This window comes from Mesoplodon mirus (genome assembly GCF_964341445.2).
Source record: "Mesoplodon mirus genome assembly, chromosome: 6".
Classification (NCBI taxonomy): domain Eukaryota; kingdom Metazoa; phylum Chordata; class Mammalia; order Artiodactyla; family Ziphiidae; genus Mesoplodon; species Mesoplodon mirus.
The window spans coordinates 144,210,289-144,222,359 of NC_138982.1; the positions used below are offsets into that span (position 1 = coordinate 144,210,289).

Sequence of the window (12,071 nt, forward strand, 5' to 3'; positions counted from 1 at the left end):
CGGTGCACCAGGCCCGGGCTAGCGCATGTTCACGCGTTATCACCCACTCCCATCCATCTTCAGGACACCTCGGAGCAGCTGTTGTCACCCCCTTTGATCGATGAGGAGTCTAGCTTGGAAGGACATGCAAATCATCCGGGGCTACATGGCGGGAATCACACAGGATGCCGGGCTTCAGGGACCCGGGGAGGAGCTCCCCACCCTGGTCCAGAGATCTGGGGCTTCAGGAAGATGGCACTGTGTAAATGACATCTGAATGGATCTTAAGGGAGAGGTGATCAAGGGGAGGAAAGAGGGAGGGACGTTATTCTCGGATGAAATGAAAAGCAGTCACGAATATCACAGCACAGTGTCTGCTGTCTTCGGGGGATGGGGACGGAGAAGGACAGGACACTCAGTAGACTCCAGGTGTGTCACACGGGAGGTCCCCAAGGAGGCCAGCCAGGGAAATGACAGGGACAGCTGGGCCAAATAGGAAGATCCAGGGACGCATACTCACGAAGGAGGGGGGAGGGAGGAGAGGCAGGTGGGAGGCCACAAAAATGGACCGAGAGAGGATGGAAGAAGGTCTTGACCCGCCAGCTGCCCAGAACGGGAGTCACCGCCCACGAGAAGGGGACAAGGGGGGCCAGCTGAGGGCCCTGGCAAGCAGCGTGACTCCACACCACCGCCATAAGCAGACTCGAGGGTCTGTCTGGGTCTGGAAGGCTCACGGCACCACATTTGTGAAGCAGATCTGTTCTTCCCTATGCAGCCACTTCCAGGAAAGTAGGAGGATGCTGCTTCGTGCACACTACTTGTTTATCACTTTAACTCTTCCCCTTTTTCCCCGTTTTACGGCAAAAATAACATCATAGCATCAGAAAAAAATGTTTTTTATAAAATGCCTAGAACCCTACCAACCTAAACCAACCATTTCGTGTTCTCTTCCTGCATCGGTTCAACTCTCCGCCAGGGTTCACAGAGCCTAACACGGTGCGTAAACCCGTCAAGCAGGGCCTGGTTCCGTCCACAGCCAGACCTGCGTCGCCGGGCCTGGGGCGCTTGCTGACAAACGGGTCGGGGCGGGAGTGAAGAGTCAGGGTGTCAGTGCCTCTGCGGATCCTGCTCCGTCACTGGCGGGGCTGTCACTTCCCTCGGCCTCCATAAACCCGTCATAAGCATCGTCCTTGATATTCCCTCTGGCACATGTGCCACAATTTAATTAGCAGTCCCAGTCTTTGGAAATCCAGGTCACATCTTTCTTTATTTCTTTTTAAAATTTTCTATTATAAATGATGTCTCCTTTCTAAGCCAACAAGAAATCCAGAAAGCTGACCAGAAAAGAGGTACAATTTTGATTACTTCAATGTGCAACGCCACGTTACGAAGATACTGCGAATGAAGTTAAAAGATAAGCCACTGACTAGTAGAATATATTTGTAAAATATACGATAGTCAAAGGGTTACTATCCTTTGTACAATATAAAAGGAGCCAGTAGAAATCAGTGATGAGGAAAATCTCAGTGCCCAGCATATAGGGAACCTGATAAATAGGTAAGAGCAGGTAAGAGCACATGTATCTCCGCTCCCCCCTTGGCTGACCATTAAGAAGGGGTGAGTCCCCACCTTCTGACCTGGATGGGACTGTGCCTTTTTTCTGCGTTGTCTGAAATATTTACAACTAGTAATAATTTTGTAATTACCAAAGCCATAAAAAGAAGTAAGTTGATGTGTGTGTAAATCAAATATTGTACCACTAAAACTGACACTGCCATGGCACGAAAGCTTGGGGCAGATGGGCCAGAGGGCACACCCTTCCTCTCATTCTTGGTGCCTCCTGGCAGATGGTTTTCCCAGAAGGTTAGAGCAGTTTATGGGGTGCTCGCTTTGTTATAAATGCACAAAGCAGGCTGATTCCTCCAAGAGGCCGATGGTAAAACTTTCAGAACATAAAGCATCTTACCTCTGACCAGTTGGTTCATGTTAATCCTCTCGCATGGTGTTTCCAGACCCCCTTTAACTAGTCCAATCCCCTTTAACAAGGCCTGCTCAGTGCCTTATATGCAGTAGGCGCTAATACATTTTGCTTGTTCGTCAAATTCATTTTGTGGTACGCCCCCCGCCCCACAGGTCGGAAGAATTAGCACAGGAAGCAACTGGATTATTTTCAGAAGAGTCATTAAAAACACCAGTTAGACCCAAGACAGACTAGGCAGAGGATGCCCTCGGGGCTGGATCAGCAGAAGCCTGCAGACCCACTGCCCCAGCCCGTCCGGAGGCGCTGCAGGCTAGGGGGGAAAGATGCTCCACCTGGCCTGGCCCGGCCACTCTAGACGGACGCCTCCTCCCACCGACAGAGACACCCTGCGAACTTTTCCTGAGTACACTCTGACCTTCCTTCCCCATCCCTGCATCCTTGCTGGAGGCCGCCCACTCTGGGGGCGCAGGGCAGACCCTTCTCTTCCTCCTCATCGCGGCTCCGCCCCTTCTTGCCAGGGATGAAGAGCTGGTGTGGGACCCGGGAACCAGCATCCAGCTCTGCAGGCCACAGTCTCGGCCCTTCTGTTCTGCAGTTCGGCTCTGATTTCTTAATTTGAAATTCTTCCTTGATGAGGTCTTTATGGCAATTAAAGGGTGAGCTCTGCATGCAGGGATGAGCCCGTGTGCAGGCCGGATGGCACCAGGAGACGTTTCAGCCCACATGGAGGCTGAAGACCGAGGCTGAAGCCCCCAAGGGGCTGGCTGTGCACTTCCCTGAGCTCCTTCACCTCCGCCGTCCCTGCGAGATTCAGGCAGGGTTTCACACCCTGACAGCCCAGACAGCTGGAAACTTCGCCCCCTGGACCCCCTCAGGGCTCTGAACTCAGTGGCCAAGTTGCCCAAGGCCCCAGGCCTCCTGCCCCACCCTGGCTCGTCAGTCATCCGGACCCAGCCCTCCTGGCAGAGGCAGGCAGTTTCCTTCCGCTTTATCTTGGCTCTGGGAACTTACATTGGCTGCAGTCCTGGTGGCCAAGCCAGGATCAGGAATGCAGGTCAAGGACGCCAGGGAGCCTCTGGGTTGATGTGGTGCAGGCAGAGGGGAGGGGTGGCTGCTGGAGCCTAACCCCAGGGCCCGTCCAGGATGGAGGAGCACGAATTTAGGCAGAACCCCACTCCGCGGAAGGCAAGAGGAGCAAAACGCAGAAATAATGTCACCGTAAGCACTGAGCCTTCATGAAAGAGCCGAACGATCTCCAAATCAGATGCAGAGTCCAACCACTCTGCACCCCAGTAGCCCAAACCACTGTGGTTCTTTGCAAAGATTACGGAGGCAGCTCCTCCTGGACTCCCACCACCCCTCCCGTTACGGCGTCCCCACCCAGCAGCGGCTGGACCCGAGGGGGCCGCGTCTCTCCTCTGCTCAGCCCTCTGCATGGCTCCATCTGAAAGAGTGGAACCGCGTCCCTGGTACGGCCCTGCCACCCCTCACCTCTCTGACCCACAGCCCCTGCAGGCCACCCCCCCGAACCACCCCCGCCCTCCTCTCCTGTGGGAGGGGCCTCGGCCTGAGGCTGCTCCCTTTGCTGGAAGGCTATCTCCTCCGATGGACACGGGCCCCCTGCTCCCTCTCCACCCCTGCATGTTCCTGCCCAGCCACCCCGCCGACGTCAGCCCTGCCCACTCCATGGTGCACCCCTTTCCCCACGTGACTTTTCTCCTTGGCACTAATTATTATCCAACATGCTACATGTTGCATTTATTTACACCATCTCATCTGGTTCCCACTAAAATGCCGGCTCCTCCAGACCAGGGATTTCTGTTTATGCTCCACTTAATTCCCTGGGGCCTAGAACAGCACCGACACACAGCAAGGGCGGCCCTGATGAAGGATGGAACCTCGGCTCCTGGGGGCGGGGTAGAGGCAGGATCTGCTGGCTCAGGGTTGGAGAACTGGACAGCAGCCTAGCTGGGCAAATACTTATGGGGCGATTATTATTCTGAATGCAGAATGAGCCAGACAGCCTAAGGGCCACCCTCAACACACAGTGGTACGGAATGCACCGTCACAGAGCCTCACCCTCTGATCGGTGGTAAACGGCCCTGAAGAGCTGCATTCGGTGTTCGGGCGCTCGAAAGAGGCGGTCTGAGCGAGCAAGGTCATGACAACAAGACACGGAGAATAAATACGCACCAAGCTAATGAGCCATCTGCCGGGCGGTGAAGTTTCCATGCCAGGCAGCACAATAGCTCTGCAGATTGGTCACCAGATGAGCCCCAAAAACATCGGAACGTTCGACAACAAAAGTGAGCTGTAATAACAGGGCTCCTTCCAATTTTCTGGGGATACATTTTCACAACTGTGAGTCCAGTGGCCAGCTGTGCCCACCCAGCAGGGTTGACCCTCCACCCCAAAGGCCTTCTGGTGCCTCTTCTCGCCTCCAGCCACGTGTAAAGCAAATCTCGTGGTGCCCAGGTCCTGACGTGGTCCCATCACCACGCTGGATGCCAGAGCAAAACCATCATCATTCTTTGAGGGCCCATCGGCCCCCACCCCACCCCAGAGCAGGCAGGGGACGTGAAGCGACACGGGCTGCACCGTCCAAAGGCTGAGGGAGACCACTTCATCTAAAGACGATGACCCCACGCTCCCCAGGGCTCCAGCCTGGCCAACTCTCCAGGCAGCTGGGAAGAGTCTGGAAAGCCAGTGACTATCCACCAGGTGGAGGCCAGATGGCCAGGGAAGGAAAAGCAAAGACCACTGGCCGTGGCCGTGGTCAGCCAAGCCTGGGCGGACCGGCAGGGAGGAGGGAGCCTGTGTGCTCCAGCCACTCTCTCAGTAAGCAAGCCCCAGACATTCAACAGATGAAAAGCAGTGGCTTGGAATTCTCTTAGAACGAAACAATAAGTGCATTCTCTGTCTGGTTTCTCGACACCAGCTTCCAAAAGCAACAGGCCCCGAGAGCCATTCAGCATCACCACCCTCCCCAAACTTGTTCCCGCCCCCTGAGAGAGCTGGGGAGCTGCAAAGGCAGCCCGCGCTGTGATCTGCAGGTCAAGAGCTGCCTGCAGTCCCTCCCTTTTTTCCCACACTCCCTGTGGCAATTAACAAGGGGAGTGGGGACCAGAACAGTGCTGAAGCCAGCAAATAACTGGTGCCTGGGTAATCCTCACTCTGGCTACATCAAGGACAGAAATAAAATTGCCATTTCAGCTCTGGGTGCAGCGGGAAAAAGCTTCCACTCTCGAGGATGTACAGAAAACTTAGGGGAAGGAGGTACACGGAGAAGAAACTTTTCCCATCTCCTGTTGAAATTAAATGAGAAGGGCACTCACAGCAGGGAAAGCAGGAACCCAGGGGGATTCTCCTAGCCTTAAGTGGTGCTTGGGTTTAGGTCATGACCACAAATAGCTTACGGCCCCATGCCAGCCAGGTGCTTGCTGATGATGGGAGTATCCACCTGCGGCAAAGGAGTCCCAGCTGGCAACTGTCCACTTGGGGAGGTGACCAGCCCCCTGCAGCCAGAGGGGGTCGCTATGGGAATCTGGTCACATGGGGAGGTGACCAGCCCTGCAGCCAGAGGGGGTCGCTATGGGAATCTGGTCACATGGGAAGGTGACCAGCTTTGCAGCCACAGGGTGTCGCTCGCTATGAGCACCTGTCCAGAGGGCACTTGGAGACAGGCTGCTTGGCCCTGTCCCCAAGGCGGCTGGACTCAAAGGGAAGATGAGGGGGTGTGCCTTAATGTGGGAGGGGAAGAAAAGGGAGTGAAGATAAGGGAGAGAGGAGAAACGGGGAGGGAAGGGGAAGGAGGGAGGAAGGCGGAGTGGGGGAGAGGAGGAGGGGGCGGGGAGAGGAGGGGCCGAGCCGGCGGCACGGGCCACGGCGGCGCGCTGGTTGGCTGGTCCCCGCGTCCTCCCGCTACCCGCCCCCTCCTCCCACTCCCCGCCCTCCCCGCGGCGGCTGGCGTCGAGAAAGTACAGTAAAAAGTCCAAGTGCAGCGCTCGTCAAGATGGGAACGGGCTCCTCCAGCTACCGGCCCAAGGCCATCTATTTGGACATCGATGGACGCATTCAGAAGGTAGCCCCTCCCCAAGCTTCCCAGCCCGGCGCGGGCGCCCTCCCGGCGCGCGCCCTGCGGTGCCAGCCCGGCGGCGGCCCCTCCCCAGTGACAGCGCGGGGTCCCGGAGGCGGGTGGGGGCCGGCCAGGGGGTGCCGGCGGGGGAGGGGACGGCGGTCCAGCGAACCGGCATCCGTGGAGCCTGCTGCGGCCCTCGACAACTCGGGCCGGGGGTTGGTGGGGCTCTGCGGGGCAGGTGTCCCCACGCGCGGCCCCGTGGAAAGGCGCGACTGCAAGGGGGTATTTTTTCCATTTCGTGGGCAGAGCTTTCTTTGTAACAGATCTGATTAGGCTGAGTTCCTTCGTTCAGAGGCTGGTCCGTTAAGCCTTTTACTTCCGGTGGAACACACCCCGGGAGCCGGTGGGCAGACCTGCCGGGCAGAGTCCTCAGACAGGGAGAGGGTGCCTGGAGTTCGCAGCCCCTGTGGGGACCGGGCACTGCTTCCCGGCCAGCAGGGAGCAGGTTGGTGGCGGGGTGGGTGGGTGTTGGTAGAGGCTGGCTCAGCAGGGGCTGCTCATCCCCCCACCTCCTTCAGTTACCCATCCCAGCAGGTGGTCGGCTCTGACCGTCAGGGGTGACCCCGGGGCTGCGCTACCTCTTGGGCCTGCGGAGAGACTGGGTGACCCTCTGGACCAGCTTTACATTCAGAGCATCTCCTGCTTCTCACTGGCAGAGAGGGACAATAAGAAAGCTGGCTTGGAGCGAGCTTCTCTAAGCTCCCCCTAAGGTCCTGGGCGCAGGGGGCAGGGAAGGCCACAGTGAGGGAAACGCTCCCAGATCTCAGCTGGACGTTTCAGGGAAACCCTGCAGCTGCTGCGGCTCACTTTGCTCTTCTCAAGGTGGCGCACCCAGAGCTGGGAAGCAGGGGGAGGTGCCCCAGCCAGGCACGGAGAAGCCTCGGGGGCTCAGGTGTCTTCAGTTCTCCCACAAGTCTCTGCCAGCTGCTTCACTCTCAGCCCATCCCCTGCTTGATCCCAGGAAGGGAGAAGTATGGGCTCCCCTTGTCCCACTATAGCCCGCTTCATTGGAACCATATAACGGGGAACAGGAAGCAGCTGAGACAAGGGCAGGTGGTCCACCCCTCTTATTTCATCAGCACAGGGCAGGTGGTGACCTGATGCAGTACTTCCCCCAGATCCCCTGACTGCCAGGGCTGGGCACCTGTGACTGCACAGGAATTTAACAGCCTCCCCAAAGGAAGAAAGTGCCCTCCGCTGAGTACTTCCCTGCTCCAGCATGGACACACATGCACTAACATGCACACACCTGGGCACATTCGTGTGCACATGCATTCACACACAGCATGCACATAAAAATATGTGCACGCACCACATGTAAACACACACAAGCACACATGCACACGCATGCACACACACAGACAAACATGCACACGTGTACACAAGCACACACGCTCTCTCTACCCCAGCAGAGGAGAATTATCAAAGATCGGCCCTTTTTATCTTTGGAAAGAGGCGCGATGAGACGCTGTCACCATCAGAAGTGACAGTTCCTTCCCAGGAACTTCCCAGAGGTTTCCCGGAGAAATTCAGTGGGACGTGGGTGAACAGTGGACGAGAGGGTCCAGAGGGAGGTGACGGTGAGGGGCGGGCTCGGCTCAGCTGTCACTGTGGGCATTTTGCGGCTGAGATGCTCAAGGTTTGGGTGACCTCCACGAAAGCAGCCCTGCAGGTGGCCCTGGGAGACCGCGGGCACCTGCTCCCAGGGGTGCCAGATCTGATGTTGAGTGCTGGTTCCACCACTTTCTGTGATCCTGGGCATCTAACCCTTGGCTCTTCTGAGCTGGCCTCCTGGTCAGTAAAGTGGAACAAAAACATCTGCTTCATAGACTCTCGTGCACAGTGAAGGAGGCCATGCAGACAGAGTGCCTGGCACACTCTGGAACACCGCGGGCGTGATGCCCTCTCTCTGTTGCGTCCATGCCTTTAACTGATACAAAACGGGGGAGGCGGGCCGTGGTCCCCAGACCTCTGCCGTCTCGGTCAGTGCTTGTTGACCTTGCTCTGCGCCCTCTGCCTTTGTTGCCGGCCCTGTTGGGGGCTCCTGGCTGCACCTTTAGCCCTGGGGGAGAACCGGAGCATTTGGGCTTCCAGGCGTGTGCTTGAAAGTCATAGCCCCGCGCTCACCTCACGCTCGACACCGAGCAACACTGCTGGGACTTTCATCCTGGGTTGAGAGCTCCTGCAGCAATGCTTCCAGCGGCTGCGGTTTCTCTTCTTAAAGTCCCAGGCACCGGGTTAATTCCTAAAGTTCCCAGCACGCAGTCGTGTTCTCTCTCCCTTTTATCCCCATCCCGTCTCCTTTCCGGGGAAGGTCACTCTTGAGGGGAGAGCCCCGCGGAGTCGGAGTCAGGGGATGAGGCAGGTACCGCCTCTGGCGCGTGTGCTGTTCTGTCTGCCCATCGTCCCTCCTGCGGCCCCCACGTTGTTTCTGCTCCCTGTCCGTCCAGTGCCCCGGCTCCTGGTCCTTCCCCGCTCCCCCCGGAGAGGGCCCCAGCGGGGAAGAAGAAGGTAACAGTCACAACAGTGGCTTCTGCAGATGGTGTCTGCTCCAGCAAAGCTTGGGGTACAGACGTAATGTGGTCCGTAGGGACAGCCAGCCAGCGTCCCCGTCTGAGGCCGTACCGTAGTGATCGTACCGTAGGTGTTCCAGGTTCCTAGAGAAACCGTGGCGGCCCTCGGGAGGCTGGTTCACTGCTTCCTTGGTGTGAAGGAGAGTCCAGCACACACGGTCACTTCACCTGCTCAGGTATCCAGTGGGAGGCCGCCACGGGGATCTGGGGTCCACTTGAGGGATCCGTGTTCCATCCGCCGGATTCTCCTGCAGAGGCTGTGCAGAGGAGGCTCAGAGGGCAGACGTGGCTTATCTTCCCGGGTCTGGCTCCTTCCTGGGTCTACAAAGAAGCAGCATCCCAGGTGGCTGGCAGCCATGCCAGGAGCCAGACGGTGGTCCTGTCCTAAGCGCCTCCACTACCATCCCCATGGCCTCGGGTTAGTTACCTAACCTCTCTCTGCAGTGGATTTCTCCACTGTCATGCGGGGATGCCAGTCATGCTGCTTGTTGTAGGAGTCAGAGCAGACAGGACAAATAGCTTAGTTATCCAAACGAGTTTACTGAGCAGCTGCTATGTGCTGAGAGCTGGGATCCAGCTTGGTGAGTCCCCCCGAGCCATGGCCCCTCTGCCCCCTGCTTCCCCCGGGAGGGACAGATAGTAAACTGACACTGTTGCAGGGTGTCTGGTGCCGGGCAGGACACCGCGGGATTCGGCTGGCGGGAAGGGGCTGTGATGCTGGCCGTACATGGGGCCCAATGAAGAGGTTTCCTTCCTCAGAGAAGACTGGCGTTGTGGGGAAGGAGCCCTTCTCGCAGACTGGGTGGCCTCAGGAAGACCCAGGCCGGGAACTGCCGTATGGCCAGGGCTGTGGCCTCATGCAGCCAGCAACACCTCTGCACACCTATCCCCATCGCCTGCGCTTCCACCTGCCAGGGGGGCAGGTGGGACCTGGCACCTGCCAGCCCCAGGTGAAGGAGGAGGGAGTGGGAGCCCCCAAGCCCAGAGAGCCAGAGCCGCAGCTCCGAGGACTCTGCTCTAGGAGCTGATGCGTCCTGTCCCTACCCAGAGGGCTTGCTGTTTCTCTCCGCAGCTTCCCCTGACCTCAGCAACTGCTCCATTCTCCCACCCATGTCCGGAGCAAGGATAAGCTCGGCTGGGTTGCCCGGGGCATGACGGGATGATGCCCTTGGCATCAGGGAGCTTGAGGTGTCCTCCCTGGTGGCACGTCCGAGCATGGGTTTGCCCACCTCCTGAATGAGGCCGAGTGAGGCCTTTGTGGGACCCCCGGACCTGGCCCTGGGCTTGGGTCTGGTGAGAGGCCTCATGTGGGCAAGACTGACCCTCCTGGAGACCAGGATAAGTGCCGTTGAAAGGGACCGCCTGTTGGTGCATCACCCTGGTCTAGCGGCCCCCTGGGGCACAGCCCCTTGTCAGGGGGGACCACCTGGCTCTGCTGGGACCACCCTCGGCCTCTCTGAGTTGCCACGTCCTTGTTCCTGCCTCGCTCTGCAGCTGGAACTCAGGTCTTAATGGGCGATCAGCCACTTGAGTTCTACTAAGTTGTTTCTGCTCTAAAATAATGGAACAAATGAGAAAAATCCAAAAGGAAGAGCAGTTAGAGCATTGGAACGTTGTTAAAATGTCAACAGAAGGCTGTTCCCAGGTCCAGTGCCTTGTCGTGCTTGGTTCTCCCCGCCCTGTGACTGTGCCCCCTTCCCCGCTGGGGCTAAGCCCCCGTCTGCCGGGCCTTCTCTCCACCCTGCTGCCCTCCCCCGAGCCTGGCTCTGTTGACACCTGGGACCCCAGGCCTTGAAGCCGGCATTCAGCCCCCGTGGAGCTGCGGGGCCGGGCCTGCCATCCCCTCCCCAGAGGTTCCCCGGGGCTCAGGCCCTCCCTCCCCCCTGCGCTGGGAGCCCGGCTCTGCCCGCTCTGCCGCAGTCTCCCTGTGCCCCCCTGCCCTGCTCTGGCTCTGTGCCCTCCGAGGAGGGCAGCCTCCGCTGCCTCTGGCACAGACACGAGCCAGCGCTGCAAGCTGGCTGCTCGTCTTCAGCCTGTTTGTTGCAGGGTGCACCTGCCCCCGTCTGGTCCAGCGCGGTCCGCATGGCGGGGCCTGGAGTCCCTCCCTGGCTCATGGAATGTCTTTCCCCTCCTGGAATGTCTGGCTGGCTGCCTGGTGAAGCCTAGTGGAGATTCCCTTCTGCCCGCAGATGTGTGCCCCTGCTTTGCCCCACGCTCAGAACATCCCTGGCCTGCCGACCGGAAGGGTCTATGCCCGTCTGTACAGGGATGCACTCTCTGGCCAGGCAGACCCAGCGAGTCCTCTGGGCTTCTGCGCTGCTGTCCTCTCCCCACATCACTGCCAGGTGGACAGTGACTCCCCTTGGTCGCCCTCCACAGTCCCAGCCAAGTCGTTTATCCTCCTTTTAATGTTCATAATATAAGAGCTTTAAAAAGATATTGAAATGGTAACAAGCTAATTGCAGCCAAGGGAAGGTGGAGAAAGGGGGTCATTCCATGCCCTTTCAGGGGTTCTGGTGCAAATGGAGGTACAGGGCTGGTCGTGATGGGGAGAAGACCCAGCCCCTGCCTGTGATGACCCTCTGTCTGCAGCTGCGCCAGAGCTGGGCTGTGAACCTTGACGTCTGCATTTTCAGGCTCTTTTTTAACAAGTAGATCAGCCACTACAGTAAGTCAGACTCCTGAGATGCCGTATCAGATGCGTCCAAATAAGACCTCTTGGAAACTCAGTCTCTCAAATTTTAGCCCGAGGTCGTGGAGAACTCAGGAGGCTGCTGGACTCCCTCCTTCCCACTAGCTACGGTCGGAAGACCTCTTAAACCAGACACTTTCTGACATCCGGACGCCCCAGCACGGGGTTGGCTGGAGGCCCGACCCTCACTTATGTCATCAGGGTTGACGGATAATGACACGGAGACCTTGCCGGCCAAGTGCAGGGGGGCCGGAGCTGCTCTCGGCAGACACGTGGAGGGGCAGAGGCCGTGGTGCTGGACAGTCAGCCTCTCAGTGCCCGGCTCTGCCACGGAAAGGTCACCTTCTCCTCGGTGAGGTGGGTGCAGTGCTGACGCCCCGCACGAGGTGATGCGGATGGCGCTGAGTAGCACTCGTACAGAGCCCAGGGCGGAGCCGGCCACCCAGGGGGGCTCAGTAATCACGTCCTGTCCCCCGGCCCCCTCCCTCTGCCCTGTCCACTCGGAGACTCTGGAAGAAGCCTTGGCAGTGCCTTGGTGTCTCCAGTTTCATATCTGTGAGCCAGCCCACTGTGACAGACAACCACAAAGGGGGGGGGGCAGTGCCAAGGCCCCGAGACCCCGGGCCACTGCCCAGGGCACCTCCCTCTCCGACCCGGCAGAGGCGAATCTCTTGCCCTGAGCGAGAGGGCCAGTGGCCTCACCAGAGC

The 12,071-nt window shown here is 58.5% G+C and overlaps 1 protein-coding gene across 1 annotated transcript in view; it reads left to right on the forward strand.

Annotated features, from left to right (window-relative positions):
• Positions 1-5,972: 5,972 nt before the first annotated feature.
• PDE9A (phosphodiesterase 9A) overlaps positions 5,973-12,071 on the forward strand; it is a gene marked incomplete at its 5' end in the record, with an annotated part of 91,232 nt that continues 85,133 nt past the window's right edge. The window contains one exon of the mRNA XM_082625526.1: positions 5,973-6,041. Coding sequence (XP_082481652.1) covers positions 5,973-6,041 — 69 coding nt within the window. The remainder of the gene's footprint in view (positions 6,042-12,071) is intronic.